Source organism: Bos javanicus, chromosome 14 (genome assembly GCF_032452875.1).
Source record: "Bos javanicus breed banteng chromosome 14, ARS-OSU_banteng_1.0, whole genome shotgun sequence".
NCBI classification, from domain to species: Eukaryota; Metazoa; Chordata; class Mammalia; order Artiodactyla; family Bovidae; genus Bos; species Bos javanicus.
Genome location: NC_083881.1, coordinates 77554722 through 77571900, shown reverse-complemented (window position 1 = coordinate 77571900; position 17179 = coordinate 77554722). Strand labels below are relative to the sequence as shown.

Here is a 17179-nt window from a genome sequence, read left to right as displayed (position 1 = left end):
ATAACCAAATGATAAAACTAACTTTATGGATCCCTAAATTATGTTAGGTGGGGCTTCCCAGGTGGCTCAGTGGTAAAAAAAAAAATAAGCCTGCCCATGGAGGAGATGCAGAAGATGTGGGTTCGATCCCTGGGTCAGGAAGATCCCCTGAAGGAGGAAATGGCAACCCACTCCAGTACTCTTTCCTGGACAATCCCGTGGATGGAGGAGCTTGTGGGCAGCAGTCCAAGGGTCATACGCACGTGCACACACATGCAAACTATGTTAGGTATAGTACTAGGAGCTCTGTGCTAGAATTTGCTTCATCAGTAAATTACCTTATTTAATTCTATTAAAGAAAAAATAAGATAAGGATTATCAGTCCCATTTTTCAAAAAAAAACAAGTGATGTGGATTTTCTAGTAAGTGGCAGGTGTGTGTGTGTGATTCAAACCAAGATCTGCTAACAAGGGGCAAACTTATGATTCAGACCTTGTATTTTTGTCATTCTTTGCAATCTTCCTTACAGTACAAAGTTTTAAAGAATTACTTGTTTAAGGATCAAAATGAATGTGGTTACATATCCATAGAAAAAACCTGACTGGGAAGTTTTTATCTCTTATTCCCAATTAGCTGTGTCTAACTGGTTTAATTGTGTTTAACTTTTTAAATGTTTAACAGTAAAACATTTTAACCCTAATTTTAAGATCTCATAAACTTTAGTTTAATTAACTTTACAAGTTAACTTTTTTTTTTTTTTACTATTATGCTAAGGGCTGTGAGGAAGTCTATTTGAGGAAGAGAAGAGGAGGGAACCAAAGCATTTAACTGTAAGATCACAAGTGTCACAGAGGAAACAGTGAATTTATGTTAGCTTTGGACATTAAGTGTCAGACTTGAGAAAATGAAGGTGGGAGAAAGCACTCAGCTACGGCGGGTAATAGGATATTTCCATGGGACAATTTTTTTATTCAGTATCATCATAGGTGCGGGAATATTTATCACTCCTAAAGGGGTGTTAAAATACTCTTCACTCAACGTGGGGGTGTCCCTAAGCATTTGGGCTGCTTGTGCCGTGGTGTCTATGCTGGCTGCCCTGAGTCACGCGGAGCTGGGGACCACCTTCCCTAGAAGCGGAGCACAGTATTATTTCCTCAAAAGGTCTCTTGGGCCCTTTGTTGCTTTCTTCTACCTCTGGATCAATCTATTCAGTACTCCCGCAGGAATTGCTGCCCGCAGCTTGATGCTGGCGGGCTACATTACGCAGCCTTTCTATCCTGGGTGTTTTGTTCCTGAGATGCCAAAGAAATGTTTGGCATTGGCTATCTTGTGGTGCTTGGGAATCCTGAATGCTCGGGGAGTGAAGGAGGTGACATGGTTTCAGACTGTCAGTACGGCTGTCAAAATGACAGTTCTCGGCTTCATCTCTGTAACTGGAATCGTGCTGTTGGTGAGAGGAAGAAGAGAGAACCTGGCCAGGTTTGAGAAAGCTTTCGATGCTGACGTTCCGGATGCTTCACAGATTGCAGAAGCTTTCTTACAAGGATTGTTTGCATATTCTGGTTGGGGAGTCCTTGTCCGAATAGCAGGTAAAATTACTTTTTTAAATTATAAAGAGCTCCACCAGGCTATAAACATACAAGGGTTAATCAGCTTAATTCTAAGAAACACATTATTTCTCTATAATGTGTGTCTCTCTTCTATCAGGTGGGTGGAAATGCACTAAACTCTCTACAAATGTGGTTTTCTAGCTTTGGAAAGCAAAATATTTTCTGGGTGTTTACAAATTAAAACAAGTAAGTGTAGAACTAATACAGCTTAAGGACTCAACAACTTTTTTTACTGAACAAATATTTTAATAGCAGAAGCTCATCAGAGAAAAATTAAAATTTAGAAAATATAAACTAAAATGAAGATTACCAGTTATCTCATATGTACACACATGCAGGTCACACTTGTACATATACTCATCATTTGTTCTACTTAAAGCACATAGTGAGAATTCATAAATATTATTAAATATAAATGCTTTTAAATGAATACACAACATTTTATCATATGCAATTTGACCATTTTTCAAGCATCTCCCATTGTTGGATACCAGAATTTTTTCTAGTTTTTCACTTTGAAATTGTATAGTTATTGTTCCAATCAGCATCCTTTTATATAAACCTTTGTGGATCTCTCATTGTTTTGTTAGGAAAAAAGTCTTGAAAAATCTTAGTAAAATTACTAAGTGAACCATATAAATATTTAGAAATGTCTTAAGAAATATTGTCAAATTGCAGCCCAGAAAAGCTTTACAAATGTCTATTAGTGTGAATTAAAATGATGGCACCTGAAGTCATCAAACCTTTTTCATTCTTTAGTCACTTAAAATTGTGAAAATAAAACTTCAGAACTCATTTTTTCTTCAATGTCTAGTGAGAGGGCTGCTGCTGCTGCTAAGTCGCTTCAATCGTGTCCGACTCTGTGGGACCCCATAGTTGGCAGCCCACCAGGCTCCCCCATCCCTGGGATTCTCCAGGCAAGAACACTGGAGTGGGGTGCCACTTCCTTCTCCAATGCATGAAAGTGAAAAGTGAAAGTGAAGTTGCTCAGTCGTGTTCAACTCCCAGCGACCCCATGGACTGCAGCCTACCAGGCTCCTCTATCTGTGGGATTTTCCAGGCAAGAGTACTGGAGTGGGGTGCGATTGCCTTCTCCAGTGAGAGGGCAGAGTTTTGCAAATGTTAATGACCAATTTCCTCCTTGTAAGACAGGTAAATGGCTTTCTTAATTTGCTGTCATTAACCTGTCTGTCAAGTCTTAGTTGCGGCCTGCAGGGTCTTTTGTGGTGTATGGGCGCTCTAGCTGGGCATGCGGGCTCAGTAGCTAAAGCGTGTGGACTAGTTGCCCTGCAGCATGTGGGATCTTAGCTCCCTGGCAAGGATCAAACCCCTGTCTCCCGCATTTCCGGGTGGATTCTTAACCATTGGACCACCAGTGAAGTCCCTGTTGTTTGGCTTTTTTTTTTTTTTTTTTTCATTTTGTTCATAAGTTTTAAAAATTTCAGTCTTAAACACTAGAAGTTTAATACCTACAAGTATTAAACTATCTTTTAACTTTTCATTATCTCCATACTTGAAAAGTCTTTCTCCATCTCAAGGTTTAGATAAATATGTACCTGAGCTTTTTTTCTCTAAATCTTTATGTTCTTTATATTTTTCTTTTTAATACATGTGAATTATTTTGAGGGAGTTGCATACTGTAAGTTAAAAATTTTCCAAGTAGTTAAACATCTGTGTCAAACTGGTGTTGGCAATATACAGTCAAGTTTAATCTAAGATTTAGCTAGTCTAGAAACTTAACCCAAGGAGTGAAAAGAGCAGGAGAATCTACCCTAATGTCCTAGACTGTGGTGACCAGATTAACAGAGGAGCTATTCCAACACTTCATTAACACAAACGTGTACTTCTATAGTGTTGGCCGTATGGTAAGGGAATATTTGCTCCAGTCCTCCTGGCCTAGAATCCAGGTTTTCTGAGTTGTCCTCTTATCCAAAAAGCTTATGTTGGGCACATCAAAGATACAAGAGTAAAACCCAGAGTTCAGCAAAATTCCATTGCTGCTAAAGTTAATACTTTGTCTAAACTTGGTAAGTAAGCATTCAACTCTTGCTGTGTGTAGTCATGTCTGTTTCTTTTAGTTGTTGTATGTTATAATGAAGCTACTTCCAAAGATGATCTGATTAGTCATTTTTTCTGAGTGGCACTTTTTTTTTTTGCAGGAGAGTTGAAAAGCCCTAGTGAGAATATCCCCAAATGTGTGGTCACTGCACTTACCCTCGTGGCCCTGATCTACTTACTGGTTAATGTTTCCTACCTAGCCGTCCTGACCCCAAAGGAAATCATGTCCTCAGGTATGGTTGCACGGAGCCAGAAGGAAGACACTCTGTTTCATTGTCCTGAATAAAGGGAGTTTTGAGTATACAGTGGGTCTTTTTGCACATTTCAAGAGAATTAGGCTAATTTGGTTCATGTCTGGGTTATTTACTTACCTATTTATTTAAAGGTAGACGTTCAAAAGGTCAAGCAATTTCTTTAGAGCATATAGTAAAGGGTAAGGTCTAGCAGCCAAAAATATGGAAAACACTAAGAAATATAAAAGGAAAAAAAGGCAGAACACAATGGACAGAGTAGAATAGAAAATATGAGACTACTTATCAAAGCCTCTTGAGATATACTTCATAAGGAGCAGGTGGGTGCTCTGGATCAGCATTTGCCTCCAGGAAATATAACTCATACACTTTGTCTTCAGACATATCCCCCAAATCTATACAGAGCTGGAGTACCTAAATTTTCCTATTAGTGAAGTGGACATGAATCCTTCCATATATGTATATATATATGCTGCTGCTAAGGTGCTTCAGTCGTGTCTGACTCTGTGTGACCCCATAGACGGCAGCCCACCAGGCTCCTCTGTCCATGGGATTTTCCAGGCAAGGGTACTGGAGTGGGTTGCCACTGCCTTCTCCATATATATATATATATATATATATATATATATATATAAGAGACAGAATTTCAGTTTATCATAAAAACTATTCAGATTTTTTTCAGATTTTAAAAAATTACTTATAGTGCAGAAACTGATTTTTTGCTCTAAAAATAGACAAATTGAAAGAAGCTCAATTTTCAATTGAACTTAAATATCTATATAAATATATTAATGAAATAAATATTTGTTAAACTTCACACTTTCAGTTATCAGAAAAATAAAAGAAAATCAGTAATACGCTTTCATTGAAAAGAAAAATAAGGTTTATCCTACATCCAAGCTTGATGCTCCCCAGTTATCTCAACTCCAAAATGACACTACTTAGAGTATCATGCATGCAACCTAGGTGTCCATCAACAGATGAATGGATAGAGAAGATGCAGTAAATAGATAGATAAATACTGTGTGTGTATGCTCAGTCAAGTCTGACTCTGTGAATCCATGGACTGTAGCCCCCCAGGTTCCTCTGTCCATGGAATTTTCTAGGCAAGGATACAGCCATTTTTTACACCAGGGGATCTTCTCAACCCAGGGATCTAACTCGTGTCTCCTGTGTCTCCTGCACTGGCAAGCAGATTTTTTACCACTGTGCCACCTGAGAAGCCCCAGAGAGACACCCACAGCCATAAAGTAGAATGAAATATTGCCATTTGCAGTAACATGAATGGATGTGAGATTATCATACTGAGTAAAGTTAGTCAGACACAGAAAGACAAATATTATATGATATCACTTATTTGTGGAATCTAAAAAACCACACAAATGAATTTATTTTACAAAACAGATAACAAACTCATGGGCATAGAAAACAAAATTATGGTTACCAAAGGGGAAAGGGGGAAGGAATAAATTAGGAGTATGGTGTTAACAAATACCACTACACATAAAATAGATAAACAACAAGGATTTACTATATAGCTTAGGGAACGATATTCAATATCTTATAATAACCTATAATGGAAAAGAATCTGGAAAATATATATATATATATAATTGAATTGCTTTGCTGTACATCAAAAAAGTAACACAATATTCCGAGTCAACTAATACTGCAATTTTAAAAAAATGTAAAAAGTAAAATGAGTGTATATTATTGATTCATTTCACGTATTAATAATAATGAATGTGAAAATGTATGTGAAGGTACTCTAACAAAAACTGAAAGAATTCATTGCTAGAAGACTTACTGAAGGAAATTCTTCAGACTGAAAGAAAGTAATTTGGATCAAAGGGAAGGAAGAAAAAGAACCAGAAATATTAAATATATGGATAAATATAAAAGACTCCATAGGGGTATACACACATTTTTTGAATTCTTTAAAAATATCTTAGATTATTTTAGATAATAACTCTGAAACTTAAATGTAGGGTTTATTAAACATATAAATATAACATATATGACAGTAATAGCACAAAGAAAAGAGAAGGAAATGAGCCATAGTAGCAAAGTTGTCATATTTTAACTGAAAGTAACTGGAAATTGATTTGGATTAAAGGTGGATTCTGTAATTACCAGAACAACTACTAAGAAAATAACTGAACAAATCAACAGAGGAATTAAATGGCACATTAAGAACATCTCTTTAGGGAATTCCCTAGCAGTCCAGTGGTTAGGCACTTTCCCTGCCAGGACCCAGGTTAGATTCCTGGTTAAGGGACTAAGATCCCAAAGGCCATATGGTATAGAAAAAAAAAATCTACTTAACAATAAATAGATAAAATAAACAAGAAATAAATGATAAAATATAACAATAAATAAAATAAAAATAAACAATAAAATAGAAGAACAAAAATACATAAGACATAAAAAAACAAACAGCAAAGTGACATAGTAAATACGACAATATCAGTAATGTTAAATGAGAATATACAAACACAACAATAAAAGGCAGAGGTTGTCATACTGAATAAAATCATCAATCCAACTATATGCTGTCTATATGAGACACACTTTAGATTCAAAACACAATCAAGTACAAAGTAAAAGAATGGAAAAGTTTATCATGCAAACATTAACTGTAAGAAAACTAGAATAGTAATATTATTAAGACAAAATAACTTAAAGACTAAAAGATTACTAGAGACAAAGAAAGGTATTTTGTAATGATATTAATAAAATGATCAATGCATGAAGAAGATATAACAATTATAAATGCATACACCTCTAAAAACACAGCCCCAGAATACATGAAGCCATACTAATGTAACTAAAAGGAGAAATAGACAATTCAGCAACTATAGTTGCAGATGTCAGTATATCACTCAATAACTAGATAGAAAATCAATAAGGATATAGAAGATCTGCACACCACTATCAATCAAACTGATCTAATTGACATTTATAGAATGCTCCACCAAACAGAAGCAGAATATATATTTATTCAAGCACTTATGGGACTTTCCCTAGGATAGACATAATTTCAGGATATAAAACAAGTCTCAAAAAATTTAATATTTCTATCATACAAAACACTTCCTTCAACAGCAATAGATGCACAATAGAAACCAACAACAGAATGTAACTTGAGAAACCTCACATATTTGAAAATTAAACAACAGACTTCTAAATAACCAATGGGTCAAGGAAGAAATCACAAGACTCTCAACAACTATGAAAAGCTTGAGATTTAACCCCCTCGTAAGGTAGTTGGGCACAGTTTCATGGATGCTGGCGATGGAGACAAAGGCAATTTATTTTTCATATAATAGCAGTAGCTAGAATGTCATTTATGCTGTTCCCCAAACCCTGATTCCCAAAAGACAAAGCAAGGAAGGCCAAGTGATATCTCCACATAACAGCAGAAGATCCTCAAGCTTAGGGAATCCAAATCTTTTATAAGTCTTCCTTCAGAAGACAGGTCCCAGGAATGGCTCTAAAAGACAAAAGATCACTGTTGTCCTTCCATCCCCATATTTTTCAGTCTAAATATTCCCTTCTAGAAAGCCACAATTACCACTGTAAGAGCACTTAGCAAAGAGTGAACTCAGTCAAGTGGTTATTATCTTTATAATCTATGACCACACCAGTCCAAAAACAGAACCCAGGCGTGTGAACCAAAATGGATTTTGAATCCTCTTGGCTTCTTTATGCTCATATTGCTGCCCAGAGGCTAAACCAACCAGGTAGGTTGGGGTTGCTGTGTGAGGAAAATAAGAAGCATAAAATCCAGCAATAATCAGGAAAGCCTCCTGAGTTTTCAAAATAGGAATATATAACTACCTATGCTATTCTCCCTGACCATCACTCAGGAAGCAGCCAAGAGTAGGTGATCACTCTCTGAGAGCGAAAGTGTTAGTCACTTGGTCATGTCCGACTCTTTGCAACCCCACAAACTGTAGCCCACCAGGCTCCTCTGTCCACAGGATTCACCAGGCAAGAATACTGGAGTGGGTTGCCATTTCCTTCTCCAGGGATCTTCCCAACTCAGGGATGGAACCCGGGTCTCTTGCATTGCAGGTAGATTCTTTACTGTCTGAGCCACCAGGGAAGATCACTCCCTAGGGTTTATTCAGTGACCAAACTACCTGACCAAGGTGTGTGGACCAGAAGGATGTGAGAGAGGTAGAGTCAGAAATATTTCTGGGTTGATTTTTGAGGAAGCCATCCAACATTAAACAGAATCAGACGCATTCAAATGGTGTATATGAAAGATACACTGAATACCTTTGCCTTCAGCACATTGATGTGCTTTTGTGATGTACAGCTGTCACATTGTGAATGGCCAAACACATAACACAGATGAGTTTCAAGGGCCACAGTGGTGTGGCCGCAGAGGGCTGACCAAATTGGAACAGCGATGCTGCAACCTGGAAAAGTTCCAACAACTATTAGCTGTCGTCCCAAGAGAGGGTCAAAAGTCAATGTAGTCAATTTGCCGGAAGTGAGCAGGGACAATATCTTGTGCAAGTGGCCTCCTTCACTGTGAACGAATGGTCAAATCTTGGCAGAAGTCACAGTGTAACATTTCGTGTTAGCCTCTGTAGCAAAAATATGGAGCCCTTTTTCTTCTGTCCAGTATATGATAGTCAGTGTGTTGCCGTGTCTAGAAAGATGATGGATTCAGACATTGTCACGGCAATCTGAATAGTTCAGTATCGATCAGCAGTTTTATTCTAATTATTCTCATCAGAGAATGGGCTCCATGGACAGAACTTAAGCCCATTCTCATAGCTCTGGCCAATTCCCCTCTTGATGAACCACGCTTGTATTTCTAATGACATGAACTACTGTTGATGGCCTGGGGGTTTGGTCTGTCACTTGGAAAACCACAGGCTGGCAGACTAAAGACACCCCTCTCCGGGGCCATAAACTATAGAAAGCAATCAAGGCTGCTGACTGAATAATCTGATTTTGATCTCCAGTTCCTGAGTAGAATATCCTGTCTATTTTCCATTCTGCATAGCTGGTGCTGAGGCTCACAGCTGTAGCAGCCTGGCGGGCACCACAGGGCTTCAGCTTAGCTAAACCGTCAGTGGCCCATGGCCAGATATTTACAGGGACCCTTGTGAGCAGAGGGCCCTGCTGAACCAGCAACCCTGCTTCAGTCAGCAAACTGGGATGTAATTTGCACTTGTTCATGCAAAACCAAGAAGCCACTGGGCCAGGCTAGCTGTGTTCTTGAATACACCATTTCCACCTGATAAGATTTTGGGGGCTCTTCATACCTTTTCAATAGTTGAATTCAATTTGATTCATCCCAAAATGAGACTATCAGGCTGGAAAGTCATAAGGCCTCCATAAGTCAGGTGTTCAGTTTTACAATATCCCAGTGCTACTTGCTAAGCTAGTATTATTTTTTCAAGAGGAATTTAACTGATAGTTGTTATCAAGGAAGCCACCTCCAGCTATAAGGTACCTCTCTTTGCCAGGAAATGCAATAGAAAAGGGGCTTCCCTCGTGGCTCAGACGGTAAAGAATCTGTCTGCAATGCAGAAGACCATCATCAGTCACAGAAACTTCTAAGTCAAAGCAGTAATTATGGTTGTGGATCCCCACTGGTAGAAAGTGTGCTTGCTGGACAGCTTTCAGTACAGTCCACTGATCTGATCCTCCAGTTAAAGGACATTGATCTGTGAATTAGCTGATATGGAAGACTAAGTAGAATCCCAAGTGAGACACATGCTAACTATAACACACGAAGAATTCATACGGTGCTGAGTCTTCTTTTAGTAGTAGGGGTCCATAGACAATTTTTTTTTTTACTACCAGAGGGACTACGTGTTGCAAATTTAGCCACATGTTTCCAAGAAAACTTACTTGGCAAGCAGTACCCTAAATTTTATTGGGGTTGATCAGCCTGTTGGTAAAGTGTAATAATACAAATTCAGATGTTTCTAGACTGAGGCTTTAAACTTGTCAACTAACTGATCATGAACAATATAGTATAAATTTTGGATCTTGGATGGCAGAGACACTCTTGAAAAATCCTGAAGTCCAGCTGGGGGCAAAGAGCAGGGGAGTTTAGGAATCCTAGTGGGGTACTGTGAAAGCCTATTGAAGGCCTTGCCACATGAATGTGAATTAGTCTTGGTCTTCAGGGGCAAGTGAACAGAAAAGAGGTGCTGGCAATGTTTGAGACAGGATATCAACTGGCATCAATGTATACAGTGTCTCCATTACAGTCCCAGTGTCTGGAACAACCACAGCTGGGGCTAGAGGACACATGGTCACTTAGTAACAATCCCCTGTAAACCTCCAGCTCCCAGTGGCTTTTGTCTCTGGTCACATCATAGTTAGATTGAGATATTGCATCTTTTACCACCACCATCGCTGCCTTAAAGTTTTCCATCAGGTCTGTGCTCTTTCTCCCACTGAGATTCAACATTATTTTCTGAACGGCACAAGGAGGGAGAAAGGAAAGGGGTTTCGAAGGAACTCACATGTCCCATTATACTCTCTACACACACCTCTACCTAAAATATCAATACCAACAAATAGCCAACAGTGGAAGCCATGAAACTATAACACTTTGAGTGGACCCAAAGGGCTTTATTCACAAAGGAACTTTTGTGGGTAGAGGGCTTCCCTTCTGCACTGTGAGTTCAACCCAGATTCCCTTAGCTGAATCGACCTTTCATTCCACAGTCCCGGGCTTGTTGATGACTTGGGAACCCATATCTAAGAACCGTCATGAAGCTCCCCAGCCTACTTGGATGGGTATAGCCTTCGGGGTAGGGAGACCTCAGTCGACCCCTCGTCATCTTTCTCCTCTACCAGAGGCTGAGGAGAAGGGGAGAGCCCATGGAAAAGAGAGTGCTGTGTGCCACGGAGTACTTTTTATTACTCTTGAGTTAACAGAACTGCCTCCAGAAGACATAAAAATATCTGAATAAATCTATATTTTTAAAAAATGAGTTAAAAATCTAAAATCTTCCCACAAGTCAAATCCCAGGCCCTAGTAGCTTCACTGATGAATTGCATCAAACATTTAAGAAAGAAATAATACCACTCCTAAACAAACTCTTCCAGAAATTGGAAGAGGGGACACATCCAAACTTATTTTATGAAACCAGTATTTCTATGGTACCAAAGCCAGAAAAATTCTTTACACAAAGAAAGAAATTACATACACATGTTGCATACAACATGTATTGTTCCGTGAACTACAGTGTAACACAGTTCTCAAAAACACTGGTCAACTGAGTCCAGTAACACATAAAAAGGAGCATACATGATGAACAAGTGAGCTTTATCATTGGTTGGTTCAGCATCCCAAAAGCAATTAATATTTTACTATATTAAAATGATAACAGACAAAAATCAGATTATATTAAGAGAGTCGTAAAATGCATTTGACAAAATCCAAGACTCATTTGTGATTCTTAGAAAACTTCGTCAGTTCAACCTGCTACTTACACCAGCCCTTTGTCTTTGCTACAATTATAATTTAATACTTTCTAAGCTAATTAAAAATACCATGCAGTATACATATTACATCAGTTGCGTAATTAATGGCTTCTCTACTCTTTTACAGATGCTGTTGCAGTCACTTGGATGGATAGAGTAATCCCTTCCTTGCAATGGGCCATTTCCCTTGGTGTTTCTTCCGCAATAGTTAGCTCCCTCAACTGTACTGTATTTTCAACATCAAGGTTATGGTGTATGGCAAGCCAGGAGGGTCAGCTACCTTTGATCCTCTCAACTTTGAATATTCACTCTTGTCCAGTTGCAGCTGTGATTCAGATGCTCATCTTTGCCTCCATCTTAATTATTCCCTCAGACTTAATCCTTTTAATAAATTATGTGGGATTCACAGACTGGATTCAACTTGGGCTAATGATGATGGGCTTGCTTAAACTGAGATTCCAGGAGCCCAACCTATCCAGACCTTACAAGGTAAGTCAAACCAAGAAAAAAAAAATCCTATATCTTTTTAAAGAGCATTTTGTACTTTTAATACTTTTTTCTTATATCTACGTAAAAAATCTTTTTAACCCACTGTGACCCCATTTTAGGAACATTTGAGAATAGATTTTATATTTAGGATATTCTATTATATTACAACTAGTGAAACTTGAGTCAAGAGGGACCATATGTGGGATGCATAATGAGTCTGTACTCAGTCTCGGTGTATGAGACTGACCAGCGTCCAGGGCCAATGATTATTTGAGTGTCCTCTTAATGGTACTACCTTAGATTACCTTGTAGGCTTGCCTAGGGCTTTTCAGGCTTATCAATTTAAATGTCTATCAATGTATAAGTCTCCAGCTTTAATGGCCAATACGGAAGAGCTACACTCTAGGTATTTGTGATGTAGTATAGTTGCAAACTCATTCATCTTTTAAAATCTCACCTCAGAGACAGAGTATCTATGAAAGATTGACTGAGGTATAAGTACTCTGTTAATTCCTCAAACCACCAAAACCTCTGTCTACCTTAACTGCATTTGAAATGTTTCATATAAGCTTATGGAAAATTTTTTTCTTCTAATTGTCTACTATAACCCATCCATCAATATTGTGGATGTACCCAATATTCTGTTTAACCAAACAACCTCCAGCAACTCATTCCTATACTTACTGCAAAGAGATTAAATGGTTTATTTTTACATTATGCTACTGTGTTAGACCCACCAAAGAAAATTAGTTCTAATATTTATATCAAAAATACTTGTGTTTCTAGGCAGATTATTTAATTTTCTTTACAGATCCTGATACCAAAAATCAGCCTGTACACACTGGTATCAAACAGAATCTTGGAGACAGAGTTTGGATGAAGTAGAAAAGAACAGCTATATTGCTTTGCCAGGCAACGGGGGCCACAGTGGGCTAACGCCCTCAAGACTGTGCCCCAACCTGAAGTCAAGAGAGCTGTGAGGAATCTTATAGTGGAGGGACAGGGTTGCTGATAAGGGTCAGGGGGCCTGCAGGGCCTGCCTTCCTTCAGTCCAAATATCCTCTGACATCTGGGGGTTTCGTGATGACTTTCTCTCTGAGGCACTCTCTCTCTGGAATGAAGAATGCTTCATCAAGCAGTTAAAAGTCTTCCATCTGGTGGTGGTTTTAGTTCCGCTGCTGCTGCTGCTGCTAAGTCGCTTCACTCATGTCCGACTCTGTGCGATCCCATAGATGGCAGCCCACCAGGCTCCCCCGTCCCTGGGATTCTCCAGGCAAGAACACTGGAGTGGGTTGCCATTTCCTTCTCCAATGCATGGAAGTGAAAAGTGAAACTGAAGTCGCTCAATCGTGTCCGACTCTTAGTTCTGCAGAAGAGCTCAAAGATATTGCTAGGCATATCCCTTGGAGAAGGCAATGGCACCCCACTCCAGTACTCTTGCCTGGAAAATCCCATGGCTGGAGGAGCCTGTAGGCTACAGTCCATGGGGTCATGAAGAGTAGGACACAACTGAGCGACTTCGCTTTCACTTTTCACTTCCATGCATTGGAGAAGGAAATGGCAACCCACTCCAGTGTTTGAACTGACTGTTTGAACTGTGCTTTGGAACTCAGGGAAGGTATTGGAGACCAAATGAAGCCTGTTTCCTACAAATAAGAAATGCGGGACACAGAAAGGCTTTTGTACCGAGGAGTTCCACAGGGTCCTGCTTAGCTTCAGTACTTAGACTGTAAGATCATGCTTCCCTTTTCATGTAGGCTGCTAGAAGCTAAGTTAGTGGTTAGTCACTTAGTCAGTTAAAAGGCTTACAGCATGCATAACTTGCTATATCACCTTTTATTGTTAGGCCTATAAGTCATTTTTAAGGGGGGTATGTTTCAAATGATCATTGTTTTATCAGTGCATCATATTCTAAATAAATCAAGGGGCCTCTTTTATTACGGACCTTGTATAAGGTAAAAGGATGCACCAGAATACCCACAGAAATACCTCAGCAGTACACAAAGGTGCAGGGTCGACTAGAAGGTGAAAAAGGAAAACCAACAGAGTTTAATAACTAAGATTTTTAAAGTCTACTGTGAAAAAAAGAATTCCTTTCGAGTTTCTGTATAAACTCAGTTTCTTAGACATCACCCCTGTGGATTCTAATGCTTAGGATAAGGACCAGAAATCCACATTTCAAAATTGAAAAAAAGGAAAGATAATGATAATCTTGCATCTGAGTCACTTAATGATCCAATAACTACTGAAGCAACTACTAAGGAACTACTATGTAAAAAACACTAGTCTAAACACTTTAAAGATAGACGGATAAAATGCCCATTAATAATGCATCAATAACTTCTTGGTCTAATAGGAGAGAGAGGAGTTACACAAAATACAGTTATAGGCAAGGATCAACAGCATTTAACTAAGCATTTTACTTTTGCAATTACTACTCTTTAATTATATATAAATTTCCATGTTTGTGTATTCTTTAATTATCTAAATTAAGATACACAAAAAATCTGAAAAATATACATTGCTAAGATCGATATTAAGGGAAAAGTGAAGATCAGAGAAAATGAATCCAACCCTGTGGTCCTTTTACGATAAAACGTTCCCCAAAGGAATTATATATAGGTTCAGTTCAGTTCAGTAGCTCAGTCTTGTCCAGCTCTTTGCAACCCCATGGACTGCAGCCCGCCAGGTCTCCCTGTCCATCACCAACTCCCGGAGTTTACTCAAACTCATGTCATGAGTTACTCAAACTCATTGAGTTGGTGATGCATTCCAACCATCTTATCCTCTGTCATCCCCTTCTCCTTCTGATCTTTCCCAGCATCAGGGTCTTTTCCAGTGAGTCAGTTCTTCTCATCAGGTGGCCAAAGTATTGGAGTTTCAGCTTCAGCATCAGTCCTTCCAATGAATATTCAGAATGATTTCCTTTAGGATGGACTGGTGGGATCTCCTTGCAGTCCAAGGAACTCTCAAGAGTCTTCTCCAACACCACAGTTTAAAAGCATCAGTTCTTAGGCGCTCAGCTTTCTTTATAGTCCAACTCTCACATCCATACATGACTACTGGAAAAACCATAGCTTTGACTAGACCGACCTTTGTTGGCAAAGTGATGTCTCTACTTTTTAATATGCTGTCTTTATTTTTCTGGGCTCCAAAATCACTACAGATGGTGACTGCAGCCATGAAATTAAAAGACGCTTACTCCTTGGAAGGAAAGTTATGATCAACCTAGATAGCATATTCAAAAGCAGAGGCATTACTTTGCCAACAAAGGTTGGTCTAGTCAAGGCTATGGTTTTTCCTGTGGTCATGTATGGATGTGAGAGTTGGACTGTGAAGAAGGCTGAGCACTGAAGAATTGATGCTTTTGAACTGTGGTGTTGGAGAAGACTCTTGAGAGTCCCTTGGACTGCAAGGAGATCCAACCAGTCCATGCTGAAGGAGATCAGCCCTGGGATTTCTTTGGAAGGAATGCTGCTAAAGCTGAAACTCCAGTACTTTGGCCACCTCATGCGAAGAGTTGATTCATTGGAAAAGACTCTGATGCTGGGGGGGATTGGGGGCAGGAGGAGAAGGGGACGACAGAGGATGAGATGGCTGGATGGCATCACTGACTCGGTGGACGTGAGTCTGAGTGAACTCCGGGAGTTGGTGATGGACAGGGAGGCCTGTCGTGCTGCAATTCATGGGGTCACAAAGAGTCGGACACGACTGAGCGACTGATCTGGTCTGATCTGATCTAGGTTGGTCATAACTTTCCTTCTAGGGAGCAAGCGTCTTTTAATTTCGTGGCTGAAGTCACCATCTGCAGTGATTTTGGAGCCCCAAAGAATAATGTCTGTCATATTAGGTTATATGCTGCTGCTGCTGCTAAGTCGCTTCAGTCGTGTCCGACTCTGTGCAACCCCATAGACGGCAGCCCACCAGGCTCCCCCGTCCCTGGGATTCTCCAGGCAAGAACACTAGAGTGGGTATTATGTTATATATAGGTTGTGTATTACATCATTATGAATAATATTAGATTGAGGTACAAAAATATTAATTTTGATATTGCTTGAAAAGAAAAAGAAAAAATTTATGATGAAAAAAATGCTCTATGGTAGTAGTATGGAATGTTTCCGAGGGTCGTTATTCAAGAGACCTGAGTGGGACTTCCCTGGTGGTCCAGTAGTTAAGAATCTGTCTGCCAATGCAGAGGACACAGGTTCGATACCTGGTCCAGGAAGATTCTATATGCCACAAGGCCACTAAGCCTGTGTGCTGGAGCCCACGAGCTGTGCCACTGAGCCTGTGTGCCAAACTGCCTGAAACCTGTGTGTCTTAGAGCCAGTGCCCTGCAAGCAGAGAAGTCTCCACAATAAGAAGCCCACACACTGCAACGAGAGAGCAGACCCTATTCGCCAGAACCAGAAAAACCTTGCACGCAGCGATGAAGACCCACACAGCCAAAAGAGATAAAGAGAGCTGAATGGACAAGTGGCATGGACTTATGAAAAAGATCAAAGGGAGAGCAAAGTGTTGACATTATTAGGAAAAGGCTTTCACTTCTGCTGTTTCACACTCTGAGGAGATTCCCAGCAGACTGTTTTCTCTTATGTAAAACTAAGGAAGACCTGGTAGGTAAATATTTTTTTATCAATGAAACCAACTTCCTCCATATTAAACAAATGTCTGTATATAAAATATTTTACGCTATTATTTGTAGTAACTTCCAGTTCAGCTCAGTCGCTCAGTCGTGTCCGACCCTCTGCGACCCCACTCCAAGGCCACTCTAATACAAGCCTATGTTTGTTCTCAGGCACGTTTGCCGTTTGTGTTTGGAACCATGGCCATGTCTTTGTTCTTGGTTTTGACGCCAATCATCAAGGCTCCTCAGATGTACCATATCTACGTTATTCTTTTTATCCTCAGTGGACTTCTGTTTTATTTGCCTTTTGTGCATTTTAATTTGGGGTCTACATATTTCAACAAGATAACCTGCTTTTTACAGTTACTACTAAATGTTTCACCTACTGATGACATTGATGAATATATTTCAACAGGAGGAAATGTACAGAAAAATCCACCTGCAACTGCGACCAAAAAAGAATAAATAAAGTATGCATATTTGGCAAATGATTGACATTAAAAGCAACTTTCTCTTTCAACTAGATTATTCCTAATACATATACATATTCCTTATGTGTATTTGTACGCATGCCGCATATGTAACACACAACCAGTGCAAAATACTTGATGTCCTATTCCTAATACATATACTATTCCTTCTGTGTATTTGTACGCATGCCACACATGTAACACACAACCAGCGCAAAATACTTGATG

General features: G+C 39.3%; 1 protein-coding gene across 2 annotated transcripts; it reads left to right on the top strand.

Moving 5' to 3' along the window:
• Window positions 1-776: 776 nt before the first annotated feature.
• Window positions 777-16972, top strand: LOC133260773 (solute carrier family 7 member 13-like). 2 transcript variants are annotated; one of them, XM_061439469.1, is made up of 4 exons: window positions 777-1568; window positions 3749-3880; window positions 11493-11854; window positions 16179-16646. In XM_061439469.1, exons 1-4 carry the CDS (start codon window positions 884-886, stop codon window positions 16320-16322), a joined length of 1323 nt encoding a protein of 440 aa, XP_061295453.1. In that variant the 5' UTR covers window positions 777-883; the 3' UTR covers window positions 16323-16646. The 2 variants fall into 2 exon arrangements, with proteins under 2 accessions (XP_061295453.1, XP_061295452.1); XM_061439468.1 differs by lacking the exon at window positions 16179-16646 and adding an exon at window positions 16653-16972 and having other exon boundaries at window positions 779-1568.
• Window positions 16973-17179: the final 207 nt, after the last annotated feature.

Coding starts and splice junctions, on each gene's coding strand:
- LOC133260773 (XM_061439468.1), top strand. CDS start 884: ATGAAGGTGGGAGAAAGCACTCAGCTACGGCGGGTAATAGGATATTTC. Junction 1,569..3,748: donor AGTCCTTGTCCGAATAGCAG/GTAAAATTACTT, acceptor TTTTTTTTGCAG/GAGAGTTGAAAAGCCCTAGT. Junction 11,855..16,652: donor ACCTATCCAGACCTTACAAG/GTAAGTCAAACC, acceptor GTTTGTTCTCAG/GCACGTTTGCCGTTTGTGTT.